The sequence below is a fragment of the Nerophis lumbriciformis genome, linkage group LG16 (genome assembly GCF_033978685.3).
Source record: "Nerophis lumbriciformis linkage group LG16, RoL_Nlum_v2.1, whole genome shotgun sequence".
Classification (NCBI taxonomy): Eukaryota; Metazoa; Chordata; class Actinopteri; order Syngnathiformes; family Syngnathidae; genus Nerophis; species Nerophis lumbriciformis.
The window spans coordinates 9,172,480-9,197,098 of NC_084563.2; the positions used below are offsets into that span (position 1 = coordinate 9,172,480).

The window sequence follows — 24,619 nt, forward strand, 5'->3', positions numbered from 1 at the left end:
GCACGGCCACTCTACCAACCGAGCTATACCGCCCCACAGTATGCACTGGCTTTAAAGGTGGCCTTTTGGAAAATATTACATTTTTTACCGTCAAATCTAAAAAAACGGTCCTAAAAATGTTCAAGTTTTACTTCCTTCAGCCTTCAGATGTGCTTACAATGGTTTACTTGTCCAACACCATTGACCTCTGACCTCACCGATGAGACAAACAACCCCACAGTATTATCCAATGTAGTGTTGTCCCGATACCAATATTTTGGTACCGGTACTAAAATGATTTTGATACTTTTCCGTACTTTTCTAAATAAAGGGAACCACAAAAAAATTGCATTATTGGCTTTATTTTAACAAATAATCTTAGGGTACATTAAACATATGTTTCTTATTGCAATTTAGTTCTTTAATAAAATAGTGAACATACAAGACAACTTGTCTTTTAGTAGTAAGTAAACAAACAAAGGCTCCTAATTTAGTCTGCTGACATATGCAGTAACATATTGTGTCATTTATCTACCTATTATTTTGTTAACATTATTGAGCACAAGTGTTAGAAAATTAATTATTAATCTACTTACTTTCTGCTTATTTTCTATTTTAACATGTTCTATCTACACTTCTGTTTAAAATGTAATAATCACTTATTCTTCTCTTGTTTGATATTTTACATTAGTTTTGGATGATACCACAAATGTAGGTATCAATCCGATACCAAGTAGTTACAGGATCATACATTGGTCATATTGAAAGTTCTCATGTGTCTAGGGGCGCATTTCCTGATTTTGTATACATAATATAACTTTTTAAAAAATGAAAGAAGATGTCGTGATGCCAATAAATATCGACTTAATCATCGTAGAATCGCTCCTGTACTTGGTATCATTACAGTGGGTGTTAGGTGTAGATCCACCAATGGCGTTTGTTTACATTGTGACGCCGGTGAGCTACGGTGTGTAGTGAAGCATGTTTAGCTATCCCTCGTCCTGCAGTGATAATCGTAGTTGTAAGAAACATACTTTATTTGTCGCCATGGAGACCAGGATTAGTGATTTAGAAGTAGCTACAACACTGCCGATTGGGGCTGGACTTTAGCCGCTAGCTAGATAGCCAGCCATGTCTTAAAGCACCTCTTCCTGAGGGTGTTTCAGTGTTATAACTTCACCTTTATTGTTAGTTTTTAAGCCAAAATGTGTCCGTTCTCCCTTTTCTGTCTACACACTGTGTCTGCTTGTAAGTACTCTGTGTGTGCGCGCTGCCGAACATGCTCGTCTGCTCGTAAACCAGCAATGTCACGACGTGACGACGGTGGGGGACCGGTACTTTTCTGAGGCGGTATAGTACCGAATATGATTCATTAGTATCGCGGTATTCTACTAATACCGGAATACCGTACAACCCTAATCCAACATATTGTAAAACGTCACATTTTCTTTACTTTTCACTTCCTGTTGTTGGAAAAGCCAGGTGTCCCGATACTTTAATCCCATTCCACTTCCATCATTAGATTCCAAGTGTCCCAATCTTGAGTCTAGGAGTGCACGTACAAATATGCAAATGTCCTCGTTAAAGCAGCTCAATTACACTTCCACTCTCCGTACGCCTGCTCAACAAGTCCAAAACTTTTGAGGGTCACATCAGGCGACGCGCTTCTTGAATAATTAAAAGTAGGATCCCAGATCCGTGCTGTCAGTTTAATGATGCCGGGTTCACGTGTGAGGTCGCCCGTGTGCGCCAGAGCTCGGCGCCATAACGGAGACGCTCCCAGCGGGTCATCTAAGCCTTCCCTCACTTCTTCCTTCCTTCCCTTTCCCAGATGGTCTCATCGACTGCATGGACCCGGACTGCTGCTCTCAGATCTCCTGCCAGGGTCAGACCTACTGCAGGGGCTCGCAAGATCCGGCCGCCGTCGCCTCCGCGTCCGCCACTCAGGGCCAGGCCTCGCCCCTTCAGCCCGCCTCCCGGAGCTTTTACGAGTGCGTCAGTTTCCTGATTGGTCCCAGTGGAAGTCACGTGATGCCGGGAGAGAACCCGTTCAACAGCAGGTAAGCAGCCATGAATGGCTGTTTGGTTGGTTGTTTAGGTCACGTTGGACGTCTCTGTAGCTGTGTTTGTGCAGACACTCCACAACGTCGAAGAAAGATCCCACGCTGTTGTGTTTCAAGCCTGGCTGAAAAGTCTTCAGTCTGTCCATATACTGTTTTTTTTTTTACCAAAACCCCCCAAACAATAATTAGTTTGTGGCCCTCTTTTGGTCTTTATTTCTAATAGTGTAGCACGCTATAGAGTTAACTGGAGCCTCGTGAGTATTACAGTCATCATGCTACAAAGTATGTTGTGTTTGAATTACCGTATTTTCCGCCACACCTATCAAATTTGAAAAGAAACACATTGTTTTACATAATCATAAAGTTTACATACACTTGTAAAGAACATAATGTCATGGCTGTCTTGAGTTGCCAATCATTTCTACAACTCTTATTTTTTTGTGATAGAGTGATTGGAGCACATACTTGTTGGTCACAAAAAACATTCATGAAGTTTGCTTCTTTTATGAATGTATTATGGGTCTACTGAAAATGTGAGCAAATGTGCTGGGTCAAAAGTATACATACAGCAATGTTAATATTTGGTTACATGTCCCTTGGCAAGTTTCACTGCAATAAGGCACTTTTGGTAGCCATCCACAAGCTTCTGCCTGAATTTTTGACCACTCCTCTTGACAAAATTGGTACAGTTCAGCTAAATGTGTTGGTTTTCTGGCATGGACTTGTTTCTTCAGCATTTTGTATATATATATATATATATATATATATATATATATATATATATATATATATATATATATATATATATATATATATATATATATATGTATGTATATACATACATATACATATATATGCATATGTATGTATATATGTATGTGTATATGTATATACATACATATATATGTATATGTATGTATATATGTATATGTGTATATATGTATATGTGTGTATATATATATATATATATATATATATATATATATATATATATATATATATATATATATATATATATATATATATATATATATATATACACACATGTATGTATGTATGTATGTGTATATATGTATATATATATATGTATGTGTATATATATATATATATATATATATATGAATATATATATATATATATATATATATATATATATATATATATATATATATATGTATGTATATATATGTATTTATATATACATATATACATACATGTGTGTGTGTATGTATGTATATATATATATATATATATATATATATATATATATATATATATATATATATATATATATATATATATATATATATATATATATATATATATATATATACACCTGCGGCTTATAGTCCGGTGCGGCAACAATTTTATCGGTGCAGCTTATATACTGGTGCATCCTGTGGTCAGGAAAATACGGTATTTACTTGTTTCCAAACGAAAACGGCTGATCAAACAAAACAGAAGTCATGGTCATGGACCCACTAACTGCGAAAGCTGGCTCTCCAATCATCTAAACAGACTCAATAACTCCACTCGGACTTTTTGGTGATTTTACTAAATTGAAACAATACAAAAAGAATGTAATTCTAAGTTAATAATACTAACAAAGACACTTAGCATATTCGCTAATCCTAACGACATTAGCTTGATAACATTACGATAACACGTACAAATATGCATGGAAACACTCCTACAGACATCACACGTGGGACGGTTTAGTAAGTATGAAGTGTTTTAGTTATATTGTAAAAACTTACAAACGTTGCTTGGAGTGATGATTAAAGAATAATTTTGAGCAGAAACGCTTTGACAATGTTTTTTTTTTCCTGCAGTGAGCAAACTTTTTCAAAATATGGCACCACAGCAAAAGCAATAACACACTTTTTCAATGTTAACATGAAAACTATTTGTTGAACACAAAACATTATGGCCGCTGGCAAAAAAAGATCCATAATTTAGCCACACCGTTTTATAAGCCGCAGGATCAAAGCGTTGGAAAAAGATTAGCGGCGTATATGCCGGGAACTATTGTAATCATTCTTACTTTGCGGGAATTAATTTACCACATCCACAAACTAATGAAAAAAAATATATATGTATATATGTTCAGTAGTTATGGGTTTATATTCGACATAATGTTTAATGTTTATCTAAAAATGGAAATAAACATGTTAATAGGTCCAAGTGGAAAGAAAAGTGTTCAATATCTCCGACCGCAGTTAGTCCAATCCAAAATCACTAAGCCTCTTTGGCATTTATTGAAAAAGTAAACAAACCACAATAAATGGGGAAAAGCTTGAGCAAAAAACTTCTTAAGACATTATATATTCAGGTAAAAAGTTCAGCTTCAATATAAAGTTTAACAGTATTTTTTATAAATACCAGTTACAATGACAGTGTTTGCAGCGATGCTGAATTAGGAATTATCTCTATGGGCTTTTGAATTAAGGCCACTGCGCTGTTGCTAAACCAAACTAAAACTATTACAAAGAACATGTTGCCTCACCGCTAAATACAAGCTTAGCATAATTAAGCATGATTGCATCCTGTTCAGTCCATCAAAGTAGAACACGCAAATAAACCTGCAGACCACAACATCTAAAGTGATGATCAGCTAATGAAGTGACCGGTCACCATAATCGCGTGGCCCTAAACAACCGCATAGTGTTTATGCTAGGGGCCGGCCCCTGACCAGGAAGATAAGAAAACTCGAGAGTGTTTACAATTATTAAAATGATTCAGCCCAGTGTAGTAAAACCCAGTAAATGATCCTAGTAAGCAAATGAACAAGACAACTCAATCAGAAATACTTTATTAATCCCCTAGGGGAAATAAAGATTTTCAGCACAATCCCATTCAAGAGCAGACAAACATTACTGGGAGACAGAACAGGATCAAACATTACAGGGAGACAGAACAGGATCGCTGACGGGTCTGCCAACTTCGGGCGCCCCTTACAAAAAAGGTGAAAAACATGGCCAGAGACAGGAGCAGACCCAACAAAGCAACCAGGAGAGCCAACTCCACCCTCGGCCACCCACTAACTCTCGGTCAGTGTCCAGTTATAATGATATAATAAATGGGTTATACTTGTATCGCGCTTTTCTGCCTTGATGGTACTCAAAGCGCTTTTACACTATTTCCACATTTACCCATTCGCACACACATTCACACACTGATGGCGGGAGCTGCCATGCAAGGCCCTAACCACCACCCATCAGGAGCAAGGGTGAAGTGTCTTGCTCAAGGACACAACGGACATGACGAGGCGAAAGACAGGGATCGAACAAGGAACCCTCCGATTGCTGGCACCGACCAAACCACGCCGTCCCCGTTCTAGTTGAACTTCACTACATGAACTTGCCACATTTTTTTGGAGCTGAAGTATACGGTATTACCATATTGTAAAAAATCTGTTTTTGAAGTATCGACTGCACTGGGACATACACTATATTGCCAAAAGTATTTGGCCCCCCATCCAAGTGATGAGAATCAGGTGTCCTAATCACTAATCACAGGTGTATAAAATCAAGCACTTAGGCACGGAGACTATTTCTACAAACATTTGTGAAAGAATGGGCCGCTCTCAGTGATTTCCAGCGTGGAACTGTCATAGGATGCCACCTGTGCAACAAATCCAGTCGTGAAATTTCCTCGCTCCTAAATATTCTAAAGTCAAGCTTTATTATAAGAAAATGGAAGAGTTTGGGAACAACAGCAACTCAGCCACCAAGTGGTAGGCCACGTAAACTGACAGAGAGGGGTCGGCGGATGCTGAAGCGCATAGTGCAAAGACTTTCTGCGCAGTCAGTTGCTACAGAGCTCCAAACTTCATGTGACCTTCCAATTAGCCCACGTACAGTACGCAGAGAGCTTCACGGAATGTGTTTCCATGGCCAAGCAGTAGCATCTAAGCCAGGGGTGCTCACACTTTTTCTGCAGGCGAGCTACTTTTCAATTGATCAAGTCGTGGGGATCTACCTCATTCATATATATAATTTACATTTACTTATTTATGAAAAATATGTTTTTGTTAGCAAGTTAAAGGTGTTTAATGATAATGCAAGCATTTTTAACACAAATAGTTAATATTGTTAACAAGTTAAAGGTGTTTAATGATAATACAAGCATGTTTAACACAGAGTTAATATTGTTAAAAAATTAAAGGTGCTGAATGATAATACAAGAATGTTTAATACATATAGTTAATATTGTTAACAAGTAAAAGGTGATTAAAGATAATACAAGCATGTTTAACACATATAGTTAATATTGTTAATAAGTTAAAGGTGTTTAAAGATAATACAAGCATGTTTAACACATATAGATTCCTTTCTTTAATGAAGACAAGAATATAAGTTGGTGTATTACCTGATTCTGATGACTTGCATTGATAGGATTCAGACAGTGGTGCTGATAAGGTCCGCATTTTCGAATGGAGGAGAAAAAAAGTCCTCCCTTCTGTCCAATACCACATGAAAGTGGTTGGTTTTTGCCATCTTATTTGTCCAGCTTCCGTACTCCTTTGTATACACTTTACAAGAAATACATTGTCGGGAAAACTCCGTAGCTTGCTAGCTTGTGCACACCAGCTTTCTGAGATTCTTATTTTGTTAGCGCAACTGTGCAGTCGGTCTTTGGAGTTTTGACGACAGGTACGGCGCCAGTCTGTTGAAATAAAGTGTTTCTCGCCTTCCTGTCGGTAATTTTAATGAGCTGGCAGCAGCCAGCGTCATCTCAGAAGACCCTCGGGTGCCGTGAATGTCAATCAAGTGACGAAAGTGACGTCATAGTGAAGATTTATGATTGCTCATTTTTAGGACTATTTTTTTAATGCCTGGCTGGTGATCGACTGACACACCCTCCGAGATCGACCGGTAGCTCGCGATCGACGTAATGAGCACCCCTGATCTAAGCCATACACCACCAAGTCCAATGCAAAGCGTGGGATGCAGTGGTGTAAAGCACATCACCACTGGACTCTAGAGCAGTGGAGACGCCTTCTCTGGAGTGATGAATCACGCTTTTCCATCTGGCAATCTGATGGACCAGTCTGGGTTTGGAGGTTGCCAGGAGAACGCTACATTTCGGGCTGCATTGTGCCGAGTGTGAAATTTAGTGGAGGAGGAATTATGGTTTGGTGTTGTTTTTCAGGAGTTGGGCTTGGCTCCTTAGTTCCAGTGAAAGGAACTTTGAATGCTCCAGGATACCAAAACATGTCGGACAATCAATGCTCTCAATCTGGTTGGAACAGTTTGGAGCGAGCCGCTTCCTCTTCCAACATGACTGTGCACCAGTGCACAAAGCAAGGTCCATAAAGACATGGATGACAGAGTCTGGTGTGGATGAACTTGACTGGCCTGCACAGAGTCCTGACCTGAACCCGATAGAACACCTTTGGGATGAATTAGAACGGAGACTGAGAGCCAGGCCTTCTCAACCAACATCAGTGTGTGACCTCACCAATGCGCTTTTGGAAGAAGGGTGGAAAATCCCGATAAACAAACACTCCGCAACCTTGTGGACAGCCTTCCCAGAAAAGTTGAAGCTGTAATAGCAGCAAAAGGTGGACCCACATCATATTGAACCCTATGGGTTAGGAATGGGATGGCACTCCAAGTTCATAGGTGAGTCAAGGCAGGTGGCCAAATATTTTTGGCAATATAGTGTACGGTAATCTAGGTTTAAGGCAACCCGTTCTAGGAAGTGAACCAGTTTGGTGTGCAGTTTCCGAAGGCATGCTTTCGTCAAGCAGACCATCTGATGTGTCGGGTTACCATGGCAGCCCATCACAACGTCGGTTGACTGGAAAGGCCGTGACATATGAGTCACTTTATCTCGACACTCGTCAAAGTGCAGGGTGACACATGGGATCAAGTGGAGACATCTTGCCTCTCTGCTCATTTTGCCAGGACTGTAACTGAGACCACCTCGGGCGATATGTTCCTAAATCACGCCCATTGCACTCTCACCATTGGATGTTCTATTCAGATATTTTAGGCCGCTCTTCAAATCGGATCAAGCAGCTTCTGGTTTTTGCGACTAAAAAGTGTGTCTGGCTGTCGGTCAGTCCAGGACTTTGATCCAGACCTCAATATCGTACACTCTTAGAAATAAAAGTGCTAAGTAGAACCATATAAGGTTCTTCGGCTCGTCCTCATAGGAGAACCCTTTTTGGCTCCAGGTAGAACCTTTTTATAAAGGTTCCACCTGGAACCCTTTCGGAGGGTTCTACCTAGAACTGTGTGTGTAAGGTTCCACCCAGAACCCCCCATGAGAGGTTCTACAAAGAACCCACGCAGGGAGTTCCACTAAGAACCCTTTCATGTTTCAAGGGTTTCATCTAGAACCCACACAGGGAGTTCCACTAAGAATCCTTTCGTATTTCAAGGGTTTCATCTAGAACCCACACAGGGAGTTCCACTAAGAACCCTTTTGTATTTCAAGACTTTCATCTAGAACCCACGCAGGGAGTTCCACTAAGAACCCTTTCGTATTTCAAGGGTTTCATCTAGAACCCACACAGGGAGTTCCACTAAGAACCCTTTCGTTTGTCAAGGGTTTCATCTAGAACCCATGCAGGGAGTTCCACTAAGAACCCTTTCAGGTTTCAAGGGTTTCATCTAGAACCCACACAGGGAGTTCCACAAAGAACTCTTTCATGTTTCAAGGGTTTCATCTAGACCTGACACAGGGGGTTCTAAAAACATCCCTTTTCAAAGGTTTTCACCGATAACCGTCTTGTCTTCTGAGGGTTCTATAAAGAACCATATTGTATTCTACAGATCAGTTTAGTTCATATTATATTGTGGTCATTTATCATGTTGACATTGAACAAACATTCAAAACATTTTAATGAGAAAAACATGTATTTAAAGATAGGCACCATTATTGGCAAATGTTATCAGGAAGTATGTCCCTGGTGACACGGGATCTTACCCATGCTTTCAACAATCCCTGAAGAACTCTTTCTTCCAAAAACGGTTCTCTGGATCAAAATAGTTCTTACTGGAACCCTTAGTGTTAGTGAGAACCCTTTTAAAACCAATTATTCAGAAAAGGGGTTTTAAAGGGTTCTCTGGATCAAAATGGTTCTTACTGGAACCATTAGCGTTACCAAGAACCCTTGAAAAACCCTTTCTTCGGGAAAGGGTTTTTCAGAAGCAAATGGTTCCAGTTAGAACCTCAGCCCTTGTAGAAGAACCCTTTTAGAACCCTTATTTCTAAGAGTGTATTTGAAGCCCTGAATTATTTCTTTCACAGCCCAGAGGCCACAAACCATTTTTCTGTTTGTTTTTTCTCCTCGTTGTTTTCCCACTTCTCCAATCAATACTTCAGCCTCTAAAATGGATTACACTGCTCCGTTACATGGCACCTTTTGGAAAAAAATAAAAAATGGATTGCCAATAGCGGTTAGTTGCCAAAATTTACCACCAGAGCAACAACAAGGCAATGTATTGTGGTTATAAACATCATTTTCTGTAGCTCAAAATAACTGAACATGTCATAGTTGTTTACATGTTGCAATATCTTTGGGTATCAGCATTAGCATTTAGCTCAGAGGAACTTCAGCTTGGTAATAGAATTAAGCTCAGAGCAGTTAAGCATACTCGCTTTCTAGTGAAGTGAATTATTTTTATATAGCGCTTTTTCTCTAGTGACTCAAAGCGCTTTACATAGTGAAACCCAATATCTAAGTTACATTTAAACCAGTGTGGGTAGCACTGGGAGCAGGTGGGTAAAGTGTCTTGCCCAAGGACACAACGGCAGTGACTAGGATGGCGGAAGCGGGGATCGAACCTGCAAACCCTCAATTAGCTGGCACGGCCGCTCTACCAACCGAGCTATACCGCCCCACAGCATCTGCCTATCAACCTAATTCAGCATGTTTAGCGACAGTAAAGTCAGTTAAAGTACCAATGATTGTCACACACACTCTAGGTGTGGGGAAATTACTCTCTGCATTTGACCCATCCCCTTGTTCCACCCCTGGGAGGTGAGGGGAGCAGTGAGCAGCAGCGGTGGCAGCGCCCGGGAATCATTTTTGGTGATTTAACCCCCAACTCCAACCCTCGATGCTGAGTGCCAAGCAGGGAGGTGATGGCTCCCATTTTTATAGTCTTTGGTATGACTTTGGTATAATCCTGTTAGCATGGTTATATGCCATTTACGTTTAAAGTCATTATACTTTTTTGTTTTGCTTGCTGACATTAGCAATTAATTGTCAAAAGTGTACATGCACTTGTAAAGAACATAATGTCATGGCTGTCTTGAGTTTCCAATCATTTCTACAACTCTTGTCTGTTTGTGATAGAGTGATTGGAGCACATACTTGTTGGTCACAAAAAAACATTCATAAAGTTTGGTTCTTTTATGAATTTATTATGGGTCTACTGAAAATGTGAGCAAATGTGCTGGGTCAAAAGTATACATACAGCAATGTTAATATTTGCTTACATGTCCCTTGGCAAGTTTCACTGCAATAAGGCGCTTTTGGTAGCCATCCACAAGCTTTTGCTTGAATTTTTGACCACAACATTGGTGCAGTTCAGCTAAATGTGTTGCTTTTCTGACATGGATTTGTTTCTTCAGCATTGTCCACACGTTTAAGTCAGGACTTTGGGAAGGCCATTCTAAAACCTTCATTCTAGCCTGATTTAGCCATTCCTTTACCACTTTTGACGTGTGTTTGGGGTCATTGTCCTGTTGGAATACACAACTGCGCCCAAGACCCAACCTCCGGGCTGATAATTTTAGCTTGTCCTCAAGAATTTGGAGGTAATCCTCTTTTTTTCATTGTACCATTTACTTTCTGTAAAGAACCAGTTCCATCGGCAGCAAAACAGGCCCACAGCATAATACTAGCACCACCATGCTTGACGGTAGGTGTGTTGTTCCTGGGATTAAAGGCCTCACCTTTTCTCTTCCAAACATATTGCTGGGTATTGTGGCCAAACAGCTCCATCTTTGTTTCATCTGACTTTCTTTCTTGACGTTGGCGGGCTCAACCTGGCCCGTGGGCCCTAGTCTGGACACCCCAGATCTAAGTTATTGAATTTTTTCAAAAATAATATTTGATAGTTTAGCATGTTTGCATCGTTATTTTAGCCTGTCATTATCTTTTACCCTACTATACTGTGTTTTATACCTGCTGCTCACAGTAATCTTGATTAATAAGTACCGTATTTTTCGGACTATAAGTCGCAGTTCTTTTCATAGTTTGGCCGGGGGTGCGACTTATACTCAGGAGCGACTTATGTGTGAAATTATTTACACATTACCGTAAAATATCAAATAATATTATTTAGCTCATTCCCGTAAGAGACGAGACGTTTAAGATTTCATGGGATTTAGCGATCAGGAGTGACAGATTGTTTGGTAAACGTATAGCATGTTCTATATGTTATAGTTATTTGAATGACTCTTACCATAATATGTCACGTTAACATACCAGGCACCTTCTCAGTTGGTTATTTATGCCTCATATAACGTACACTTATTCAGCCTGTTGTTCACTATTCTTTATTTATTTTAAATTGCCTTTCAAATGTCTATTCTTGGTGTTGGCTTTTATCAAATACATTTCCCCCAAAAAATGCGACTTATACTCCAGTGCGACTTATATATCTTTTTTTCCTTCTTTATTGTGCATTTTCGGCCGGTGCGACTTATACTCCGGAGCGGCTTATACTCTGAAAAATATGGTAATACTAATAATAATAAAGTAATTTTAGCCTGCTAGCAATTGTAACAGCTTCAATGAGTAGAACTGATGTACTTTCTCGTGGAAAGACATAAACCCAGAGTGTGTATTCTTGGCAAATACCTTCATTAGAATGTTTGATATAAAGGAAGCCAAATATATAACCTATTAGTGCACACCGTCATGCACAAAGTGATGTACTATAGATACTTTCCAACACCCCAGATTCCCACACCTGCTCAAAATCACACGTTTGCTTCGAGGCAGATGGAGAGGGAAATGGTTTCCCACTGTGCGCACGCGGCTGGGGGAATATTCCCTGCGATCGTTTTGAGTAATCCTTATGTAAATAGCACGCTTTGCTGGAAATATAGAATAAGGCAATAACCCCCGCAGGCGGATCCGAGCTAATCCTTATCCTCATTGTCTTCAGCTTACTGTCACTTTGGTGTCTAGCAGCAGCATTAGTGCTCGTGTTCAAAATATTCATTCGATTTTTTTTGATTTTTCTTCTTTTTTTTTTTGCTTCAGGCAAAATACAACATGCACGTTAGAAGTTCAGCACATATTTGACTAAGTTAATTAAACGTCAGTGTATCTTTCTTTGCCAGTGCACTGGTGTATTTATTAATTTAAAAATAGGGGGGGGGGGGTAAATATGGTCTTCTGGGGATTAGTTTGCTCATATTATATTACACATGTCGGACTAGTGTGGACATAAGCATAAGATACACTATATTGCCAAAAGTATTTGGCCACCCATCCAAATTATGAAAATCAGGTGTCCTAATCACTTGCCACAGGTGTATAAAATCAAGCACTTAGGCATGGAGACTTTTTCTAAAAACATTTGTGAAAGAATGGGCTGCTCAGTGATTTCCAGCGTGGAACTGTCATAGGATGCCACCTGTGCAACAAATCCAGTCGTGAAATGTCCTAAATATTCCAAAGTCAACTTTATTATAAGATAAGTGAAGAGTTTGAGAACAACAGCAACTCAGCCACCAAGTGGTAGTCCACGTAAACTGACAGAGAGGGGTCAGCGGATGCTGAAGCACATCGTGCAGAAAGTCTTTGCACTACAGAGCCTTTCATCAGGTTCAAACACTGATGACATATATTAAAGGGGGACATTATCACAATTTCAGAAGGGTTGAAACCATTAAAAATCAGTTCCCAGTGGCTTATTTTATTTTTCGAAGTTTTTTTCAAAATTTTACCCATCACGGAATATCCCTAAAAAAAGCTTCAAAGTGCCTGATTTTAACCATCGTTATAAACACCCGTCCATTTTCCTGTGACGTCACATAGTGAAGCCAACACAAACAAACATGGCGGATAGAACAGCAAGTTTATAGCGACATTAGCTCGGATTCAGACTCGGATTTCAGCGGCTTAAGCCAGGCCCGGCCCTAACCAATCTGGCGCCCTAGGCAAGATTTTAGGTGGCGCCCCCCCCACATCGGCAGTGAAGTGTATATACTCACAAGAAACTGAATAGCTTTGTCTTTGACTTTTTTTTTTTTACTTACAACTATACCTAATATATAAAGGGGTGGAAAAGTGACTATTACCTGCTGGGCAAACATTAGCTAACCAAAAGGCAATAATGTAAACAAAAAACACCTGCTTAAAAGATCTAATACAAATGTCCCTGAGGAATGTAAGGTGGGAGTACTGTAATTACCTAACGTTACATTATTATTTTCCATAACAATTTAGCCCCCTCCACAATATTAACCCGACGTTAAAACAGAACTAGCTATTTATTGATTAGCAATTGCCGAATCATGTAACATTAGCTTAATGCTAAAAAGCCAGCTACTATCACATTCTGTAACAGACAAATAATTTCATGTAGGCTAACGTTACCTACCTGCTACCTCTGTCTTTTCTCGTTTCTCCTCCTCTTCTTTTCTCTTTTTTCTTCCCTGGGCACCTGACAGTTTTGGCCGTTTTGACATCTTGTGTTGATTTTTTGATGTGGTGACGTCCAAAAAGAGTCATGATACGGGAAGGGAGGGGGCGCACCGTGCGGGGAGGGGGGGGTGGGGGGGGGGGGGGGGCGTAATGTTGTAACAAATAATATTTCTATTAAGTAGGCTTTACTTTGCATTTTAATTAACGTGGGATTATTTTTTGTATTTAGAAATAATAGTACAAACTTTTTTTTTTTTTCTCCAACATTTGTGGCACTGGCGTGGCGCCCCCTGATGGACGGCGCCCTTAGCATTTGCCTATACGGCCTATGCCACGGGCCGGCCCTGGCTTAAGCGATTCAACAGATTACGCATGTATTGAAACGGATGGTTGTAGTGTGGAGGCAGGTAGCGAAAACGAAATTGAAGAAGAAACTGAAGCTATTGAGCCATATCGGTTTGAACCGTATGCAAGCGAAACCGACGAAAACGACACGACAGCCAGCGACACGGGAGAAAGCGAGGACGAATTCGGCGATCGCCTTCTAACCAACGATTGGTATGTGTTTGTTTGGCATTAAAGGAAACTAACAACTATGAACTAGGTTTACAGCATACGAAATACATTCGGCAACAACATGCACTTTGAGCGTGCAGACAGCCCAGTTTTCATCAATTAATATATTCTGTAGACATACCCTCATCCGCTCTCTTTTCCTGGGGGTGTGGCGGCAGATTTCTTTGACTTTATCGTTGGAAATGCATCTGCTTTGAGTGTCGCAGGATATCCACACATTATTGCCATCTCTGTCGTAGCATAGCTTTCGTCGGTAAAGTGTGCGGAACAAACGTCCAATTTCTTGCCACTTTCGCATCTTTGGGCCACTGGTGCAACTTGAATCCGTCCCTGTTCGTGTTGTTACACCCTCCGACAACACACCGACGAGGCATGATGTCTCCAAGGTACGGAAAACAGTCGAAAAAACTGAAAATAACAGAGCTCATTTGACTCAGTGTTTGTAATGTGTTTGAGAAAATGGCGGATTGCTTCCCGATGTGACGTCACCTTGTGACGTCATCGCTCCGAGAGCGAAAAATAGAAATGCGTTTAATTCGGCAAAATTCACCCATTTAGAGTTCGGAAATCGGTTAAAAAAATATATGGTATTTTTTCTGCAACATCAAGGTATATATTGACGCTTACATAGGTCTGGTGATAATGTTCCCCTTTAAACAGACAAGAAGCAAGGAATGATGCAGAGACGGAGTTCAATTTGGCTCAATGAGGAGAGACGTTTGGAGCTGCACACTCAGTTACAATCTCCCACCACGCTCTAAGGCACAGCCCACGTGCTCCTCTATTTATTTGGGAGGTCCCTGGTTACATCACTGAGGCTGCTTCTGGATGAAAGGGGGGTGATTTCAGCAACCCCAGTTAGACACAATATATGATTATTCAGAAATGCAAATGTGCTGACACTCGTGATATCGCCCGGTCTCTGCTTTGTCTGGGTCACGGTACTTGATGTTCTGGACACAAACACTGATACGAGACGACTCGTAATCCAAGATTACAAGTCGTCCCTTTGCACAGATAGAAAAGTACAACTTCAGCACAATTGATAATGACTATAGCAACGGCCTTTAAGCATAAGAGTCGTGTGATAACTTAAACATAATTATTGTAACATCCATCTAAGAAAATGTTCACCCCTTTCAATCATTCAAAGGCTTCGAGGTGGGTAAGCACAACCCTTATAGTCAGGGAAATATGGTAAACAAAGATAGATACCGTATTTTTTGGACTATAAGTCGCAGTTTTCTTTCATAGTTTGGCCGGGCTCCAGTCCGACTTATATATGTTTTTTTCCTTCTTTATTATGCATTTTCGGCAGGTGCGACTTATACTCCGGTGCGACTTATACCACGAAAAATACGGTAATCAGAAAAAATTAATAAATAAAAGAACGGATGGTCTTCCGGAATTCCGCGTCCTTTCTGATTTCAATGTGTAAAGAGACCCAAAGAGTGAGTTCACGCCAACACTGCACAGTAAAGAACGTGTATGTCCTTTCCGTGCAATGAAAATGTAGTAAGTGTAAATGGGTTATACTTGTATAGCGCTTTTCTACCTTTCTAAAACCTTCATTCTAGCCTAATTTAGCCATTCCTTTACCACTTTTGACGTGTATTTGGGGGTCATTGTCCTGTTGGAACTGTCGGAGGCAGATATTTACATATATCCGAATTCTAGTGTTACTTATTTTCTTTCATAGTCATATTTGAAAACAGCTTGTGTTTTCCATTTATTTTCTTTCTGTTTCTCTGCAAGTAAACTGTGTGTGTTAACCTTGAATTCTTTGGAATGTGTTTTGACTCGGGAGACGATGTGCATGTGTTTTGACTAGAGAGAGGGGAGAGGAGAGAGGGTTTTGGGGTCGGGAAGACAGACCAGTTTGGTGGGGCGATAGAATGTTCTATGCTGGACTGGTCTCAAATGTATATCTGCAAAGCTTTGAAAATATATTACAAAATACCTATTCTGTCTCTGGTGGTTTTTCAACTCAGCTTTAAGTGTCGTAAAGAGCTTGGGAGCGACTTGTGACTTGAATTCCCTGGGAGGAACAACTGGTCATAAAACGCAACAATTTGGGGGCTCGCCCAAGACCCAACCAATGAGTTTAGGTTGTCCTGAAGAATTTGGAGGTAATCCTCCTTTTTCATTGTCCCATTCACCCATTCACACACACATGGCGGGAGCTGCCGTGCAAAGCCCTAACCATGATCAGGAGCAAGGGTGAATTGTGAATTGTCTCGGGGCAGTATAGCTTGGCCGTGCCAGCAACTTGAGGGTTCCAGGTTTGATCCCCGCTTCTGCCATCATAGTCACTGCCGTTGGGTCCTTGGGCAAGACACTTTACCCACCTGCTCCCAGTGCCACCCACACTGTCCATCCATCCATCCATCTTCTTCCGCTTATCCGAGGTCGGGTCGCGGGGGCAGCAGCTTAAGCAGGGAAGCCCAGACTTCCCTCTCCCCAGCCACTTCGTCCAGCTCCTCCCGGGGGATCCCGAGGCGTTCCCAGGCCAGCCGGGAGAGATAGTCTTCCCAACGTGTCCTGGGTCTTCCCCGTGGCCTCCTACCGGTCGGACGTGCCCGAAACACCTCCCTAGGGAGGCGTTCGGGTGGCATCCTGACCAGGTGCCCGAACCACCTCATCTGGCTCCTCTCGATGTGGAGGAGCAGCGGCTTTACTTTGAGCTCCCCCCGAATGACAGAGCTTCTCACCCTATCTCTAAGGGAGAGCCCCGCCACTCGGCGGAGGAAACTCATTTCGGCCGCTTGTACCCGTGATCTTGTCCTTTCGGTCATGACCCAAAGCTCATGACCATAGGTGAGGATGGGAACGTAGATCGACCGGTAAATCGAGAGCTTTGCCTTCCGGCTCAGCTCCTTCTTCACCACAACGGATCGATACAGCGTCCGCATTACTGAAGACGCCGCACCGATCCGCCTGTCGATCTCACGATCCACTCTTCCCCCACTCGTGAACAAGACTCAGAGGTACTTGAACTCCTCCACTCGGGGCAAGATCTCCGCCCCAACCCGGAGATGGCACTCCACCCTTTTCCGGGAGAGAACCATGGACTCGGAATTGGAGGTGCTGATTCCCATCCCAGTCGCTTCACACTCGGCTGCGAACCGATCCAGTGAGAGCTGAAGATCTTGGCCGGAGGAAGCCATCAGGACCACATCATCTGCAAATAGCAGTGACCTAATCCTGCAGCCACCAAACCAGATCCCCTCAACGCCCTGATTGCGCCTAGAAATTCTGTCCATAAAGGTTATGAACAGAATCGGTGACAAAGGGCAGCCTTGGCGGAGTCCAACCCTCACTGGTTTAAATGTAACTTAGATATTGGGTTTCACTATGTAAAAGCGCTATATAAATATACTTCACTTCGCTCAAGAACACGACAGACGTGACGAGGTTGGTAGTAGGCGGGGATTGAACCAGGAACCCTCAGGTTGCCGGCACGGCCACTCTCCCAACTGCGCCACGGTGTATGATGTATACCAGTGTCTCACGATGCATTTGTTTTGCACTTTAGCAGCTGACTAGACTTTGTTTGGGCTTGTATCATTTGTCTTCGGCGCCAAAGATAAATAGAGACACGTAGAAACGAGGAGCCGGAGCTCTTAAGTGGCCCCGTTGCCTTAAAAAAAAACAAAAAAAAAACAAGGGAGGAATGCGAAGAAGAGGCTGGAGCTCGGTTGATCATCCCTGTCTCTGATACGTAATGACCCGGAGATAACATGTCTTTCCCCCTCCTCCCACCGCCCGTGATGAATGCCGATGGAGCTCCTCTCAAATTCCTCTCGCTCGAGAGGGCGGGGAATAACTTATAATAACGCCACACCGCCCGGCCTTGAACAAACACCACTTTCTCTTTTCAGGAGGTGAGGTCACGCGAGACCGGCGTGCGCCGACGTCCACCTGAAGCCCCCCCCCTCGACCCCCCCGGTCATCTTTGATAGATTTTATTCATGCAGGAACCTCCCGCGTCTTGTCAGTTACCAAGCCTCCCCCCCCCCCCCGAAAATCATTTTCTGGCTGTGAAAGCAAGTCTGCAGCAGAAGTAAATCAGCCTGCCTGCAGGGCGAATGAATTAGTCACGCTGCTTCTTGTTAGACAAGCTCCTCCAAAAACATCCTTGAAACGGCAAATGGACCGACTACGTACATGGAAATGTAGCTCGGCTAAGGAAAAAAAGTTTAGATTTGTTTTATTTCCATTTTTTTTTTAATAGGATCCTACCAATCAGTATTAGGGTGACACAGGGTGAAAGACATAACGTCACCCGAGTTGAAACAGAAATGATACGAGACTGGCGTAATAATGTGGGGAGAGTTTTATTTGTAGGCAAATACATTTGGCATGTCAGTCGCAATCAAAACTTTACATACACTCGTGAAGAACGTAATGTCGTGGCTGTCTTGAGTTTCCAATCATTTCTACAACTTTTTGTGATAGAGTGATTGGAGCACATACTTGTTGGTCACAAAAAATATTCATGAAGTTTGCTTCTTTTATGATTTTATTCATTTTTTGTTCCATCTGACCACAGAATTTTCCTCCAGAAGGTCTTATCTTTGTCCATGTGATGTCAGATGAAACAAAAATGGAGCTGTTTGGCCACAATACCCAGCAATATGTTTGGAGGAGTAAAGGTGAGGCCTTTAACCCCAGGAACACCATTCCTACCGTCAAGCATGGTGGTGGTAGTATTATTCTCTGGGCCTGTTTTGCTGCCAATGGAACTGCTGCTTTACAGAGAGTCAGGCCCGGCCCTAACCAATCTGGCGCCCGAGGCAAGATTTTAGGTGGCGCCCCCCCACATCGGCAGTGAAGTGTATATACTCACAAGAAACCGAATAGCTTTGTCTTTGACCTTTTTTTTTTACTTACAACTATACCTAATATATTAAGGGGTGGAAAAGTGACTATTACCTGCAGGGCAAACATTAGCTAACCAGAAGGCAATAACAATGTAAACAAAAAACACCTGCTTAAAAGATCTAATACAAATGTCCCTGAGGAATGTAAGGTGGGAGTACTGTAATTACCTAACGTTACATTATTATTTTCCATAACAATTTAGCCCCCTCCACAATATTAACCCGACGTTAAAACAGAACTAGCTATTTATTGATTAGCAATTGCCGAATCATGTAACATTAGCTTAATGCTAAAAAGCCAGGTTACTATCACATTCTGTAACAGACAAATAATTTCATGTAGGCTAACGTTACCTACCTGCTACCTCTGTCTTTTCTCGTTTCTCCTCCTCTTTTTTTCTCTTTTTTCTTCCCTGGGCACCTGACAGTTTTGGCCGTTTTGACATCTTGTGTTGATTTTTTTGATGTGGTGACGTCCAAAAAGAGTCATGATACGGGAAGGGAGGGGGCGCACCGTGCGGGGGGAGGGGGGGATGGGCGTAATGTTGTAACAAATAATATTTATATTAAATAGGCTTTACTTTGCATTTTAATTAACGTGGGATTATTTTTTGTATTTAGAAATAATAGTACCAACTTTTTTTTTCTTTTCTTTTTTTTTTCTCCAACATTTGTGGAACTGGCGTGGCGCCCCCTGATGGACGGCGCCCTTAGCATTTGCCTATACGGCCTATGCCACGGGCCGGCCCTGCAGAGAGTAAATGGAACAATGAAAAAAGGAGGATTACCTCCAAATTCTTCAGGACAAGCTAAAATCATCAGCCCGGAGGTTGGGTCTTGGGCGCAGTTGGGTGTTGCAACAGGACAATGACCCCAAACACACATCAACAGAATGGATAAATCAGGATAGAATGAAGGTTTTAGAATGGCCTTCCCAAAGTCCTGACTTAAACGAAATGATTGGAAACTCAAGACAGCCATGACATCATGTTCTTTACAAGTGTATGTAAACTTTTGATCACGACTGTATACGATGACAATAAAAAATGTTTAGGGAGAAAAAAAGTAAGCATGAAAATAGAAAATAATTATTGTGGATCATCGTTAATCACGAGAATATAGTAAAAACTATATATATGTTTCAGTAATAGGACTGGTACTGGTGCCAAATTGTATTTTGATACTTTTTGGTACTTTTCGATACTTTTCTAAATAAAGGGGACCACCAAAAATGTCATTATTGGCTTTATTTTAACAAAAATCATAGGGTACATTCAACATATGTTTATTATTGCAAATTTGTCCTAAAATAAAATAGTAAACATACTAGACAACTTGTCTTTTAGTAGTAAGTAAACAAACAAAGGCTCCTAATTAGTCTGCTGACATATGCAGTAATATATTGTGTCATTTATCTATCTATTATTTTGTCAACATTATGAGGGACAAACTGAAAAAAAAAAAATTATTAATCTACTTGTTCATTTACTGTTAATATCTGCTTACTTTCTCTTTTAACATGTTCTATCTACACTTCTGTTAAAATGTAATAATCACTTATTCTTCTGTTGTTTGATACTTGACATTAGTTTTGGATGATACCACACATTTAGGTATCAATCTGATACCAAGTAGTTACAGGATCATACATTGGTCATATTCAAAGTCCTCATGTCTCCAGGGACATATTTCCTGAGTTTATAAACATAATATACAATTTTAAAAAGGGAAAAAATATTTTGCGATGCTAAAAAATATCAATGTAATCATAGTAGTATTGACTAGATACGCTCATGTACTTGGTATCATTACAGTGGATGTCAGGTGTAGATCCACCAATGGCGTTTGTTTACATTTTGACGCCGGTGAGCTACGGTGTGTAGTGAAACATGTTTAGCTATTCCTCGTCCTGCAGCGATAATGCTACCTTGAAGAATTGTACTGTATTTGTCGCCATGGAGACCAGGATTAGTGATTTAGAAGTAGCTTTGCGGATGGACTTCAACCGCTAGCTAGCTAGCCATGTCTTAAAGCACCTCTTTCTGAGGGTGTTTCAGTGTTATAACTTCACCTTTATCTTTACTTTTTAAGCCAAAATGTGTCCGTTCTCCGTTTTCTGTCTACACACTGTGTCTGCTTGTAAGTACTCTGTGATTGTGCGCTGCCGAACATGCTCCTCTGCTCGTAAAACCAGCAATGACATGACGTGACGACGATGGGGGCTGGGGTATACAGGTACTTTTTAGAGGTGGTTTAGTACCGAATATGATTCATTAGTATTGCGGTACTATACCAATACCAATATACCATACAACTCTAAATAGGACAAAAACATTCTTTATTTAACAATATTTAAGTAAAAATTTTAAATGTATGACAGTATAATATTAGAATATAAAAATAATTGTATGGCAATTAAGTTACTGCCGGTAGTAAATGTTTGGAAAAAATTGGGGAATTGGGTCATATTATGATTAAAACAGAATTATAAGAGATGAAGTATTACTGTTGTGGGGAAAAAGAAAAAATAATAATAATAATAATGTGATATTATTACACAAACCAGTTGTTTTGTTGTGAGAAAAAAATGTTTAAGAATTATGAGGAAAAAATCCTAATGTATAGATGCAATTTTAATATTACTGTGAAAATATTGTATTAAGTAAATAAAACAAATAGGAGAATAAAGTGTTGATATTACAAAATCAGAGTACATCTATTAACCAGTCTAAAATGCTAATGAAAAGAATTAACATTATTATTACAATAAACATATAACAACACATAATAAAAAGTAGATAATATAAATAATAAAGTCATTGTATTACATAAAATAACCTTTTTTACATGAGTTGTATTTCAATATTCCTAGGAAAAAGTCCAAATGAAATGTTAATATTGCAATCAAAATGTTATAATTTTAGGAAAATATTTTTATTTTTTATTTTAACAGATGACATTAACAATATAGTATGAACAAATAAAAACAAAGTAATTTTTACAAGACAACATTTCTAACATTGCTCAAAATATGCTGTTTTTTAAGAGGGAAAAATGTTAAAAGTAAAATTTTTCGTGTCAAAAATAGTATTCTATAGTTAAAATAATGTATTCAATTAAATTAAAGAAATGTGATGTTTTAATTCAAGAAACAGGTTTTAAGTTTAGAGGAGTTAAGTTTTATAAGAACAACTAATGTTTTGGTGATGCTTTTTGGCTGAGGATGTCTAAAAGGTGACATTTTAAGAGCCAGTTTGGCACTTGGCTCATCACTTAGACACTGTTTGTTTATTCAAGCTCTTGTCCTGTTTTCCCCCCCATCCAGTCTGGCGTCAGTCATCCGGGGTCAGGTCCTCACCGGGGACGGAACGCCGCTGATTGGAGTCAACGTGTCTTTCCTGCACTACCCCGAGTTCGGCTCCACGCTCACGCGACAAGACGGCATGTAAGTGAACGCACTCATCCATCAGCGGCGACCTTTGCCGCCGCACTTAAACATGCTGGGGAAGTTGCATCAAGATTTGTGCAGAGTTGTCCTGGTGCGCTTCCCAAAATCGCTGCCGACAAATGAAAGTGCGGCCGAGAACAATTGCTCATGCAAATGTCACGGTGGCGAAAGCCTGTTTAAAATGCATTGCATCAGGCCGTCGAGAATCAAGCGGGCCGCAGTGTAGGTTTTTTTTTTTTTTTTTTTTTTTTGTGTAGTTTTTTGTGCAGTGTAGTTAAACAGCAGCTTTGCGTGCTGACTTCCTGTTTACGTTAGCTCACACCTGCAAAGACGTACGCACTATGTGGACACAACAATAGGCACACATCGAAGAACATCCAGTACATGAATTCTGCCTTCACAAAGACACTGTCAGACATCTGTTATTATTATTATTATTATCATTATTATTATTATTACAGTAAATGCTAAAAAACAAGAAGCCATATGCATATATATTTGACGTTTTGCAGTACTATTACTACTATTGGTAACACTTTCGTCTGGGGAACATAGTCACCATTAATTAGTTGCTTATTATCATGCAAATTAGTAACATATTGGCTCGTAATTAGTCATTAAGTACTTATTAATGCCTTATTCTGCATGGCCTTATTATACAACCAGTAAGCCATTAACTAAGAGTCTTCCCTCACTAACCTCAGAATTATTGCTGATTAGTAACCCTAACCCTAACCCTTATATGTTCCCCGAGTGTCCAAATAACTCTTAATTAAGTCTTTGTTACTTAGAATATGTTCCCCATACTAAATTGTTACCCTACTATTATAATTGGATTTTTTTTTCATTTATTTTTAATTGGCTATTTACAGTACTATTATTGGATTTTTTTCATTGATTTTTTGTATTTATTTATTTTTAAACATTTGTTTATTGACTTTTCTTGACACACAGTTAACAGAGATAATTTATGATACAAATCAAATATTATTTTTTCCTACCACCAAAAAAAAAAAAAAAAATCAAATAAGTACAGGCAAATATTGATATAAAGCCACAGACAACTGCACTCCTGAATTGCCCCAATATGATGCACAAAAGCAAACAAAAGGCTCATCAATCGTCCAGAATGTTTTTATTTTTATATATCGTACTTTCTGAACTATCGAGCGCACCGATATATAAGCCGCACCCAAGAAAAAAATCCATTTGTTAGCCGCACCGCATTATAAGCTGCATATATATATACGTTGTGAAATTAGTTACTTACACAGAAATATGCTGGAGATGTTTATTTACATTCCTTAATTGTTTCCAAACGGTGTTTGTAACACGGCAGTAAAACGGCTGATCAAACAAAACAGAAGTCATGGTCATGGACCCACTAGCTGCGGAAGCTAGCTCTCCAATCGGCTAAACACGGTGACGTTTTGGTGAATTTACTGAGGAATTTGTGAACAACCAACAAAAATAATGCCTTTGTAAGTTAATACTAACCCACACACCCGTAAACGTGTTAGCATATTAGCTAATGCTAACCACGCTAGCTTGATGACTTTACGATAGCACGTACAGATATGCATGGAAACACTCCTACAGGCATCACACTTGGGACGGTTTATTTCGTAAGAATTGTTTTAGTTGTATTGTAAAACTTACAAACGTTGCTTGAAGTGATGAATGAAGAATACATGCGAGTAGAAATGCTATGGACGGCTAGAAGACTGAATAGCACTTGAAAAAAACGGAAAAAAAAATCTTATCCGTAAATGGAAGGACACTGCAGCACCTGCAGTGAGCGAACTCGTCCAAAAGATGGTGCCATAGCACGAACAATAACACACCTTTTTAGTGTCTTTGCTTGTTTTGTCTTGTTTTCACTATTTGCATTATATCCATCAGTGTAGAAAAAGCTATACATTAACCCTACCTTTTTGTAGGCTACAGAGCTCAAAATGTAGGAAAAAAGTATTCCGGAATTTACGGTATGCATTTTTTTTTATAGCCTGAATGGTAATTTATTCAAAAATACATTCTCTTCAAAAGC

General features: G+C 40.2%; 1 protein-coding gene across 2 annotated transcripts in view; it reads left to right on the top strand.

The window, feature by feature from the left end:
- Positions 1-24,619, top strand: part of LOC133616971 (teneurin-3) — a 745,483-nt gene that overhangs the window by 557,565 nt on the left and 163,299 nt on the right. For both annotated transcript variants that reach the window (XM_061976582.2, XM_061976583.1), the window contains 2 exons: positions 1,811-2,039; positions 22,450-22,569. In XM_061976582.2, coding sequence (XP_061832566.1) covers positions 1,811-2,039; positions 22,450-22,569 — 349 coding nt within the window. The remainder of the gene's footprint in view (positions 1-1,810; positions 2,040-22,449; positions 22,570-24,619) is intronic.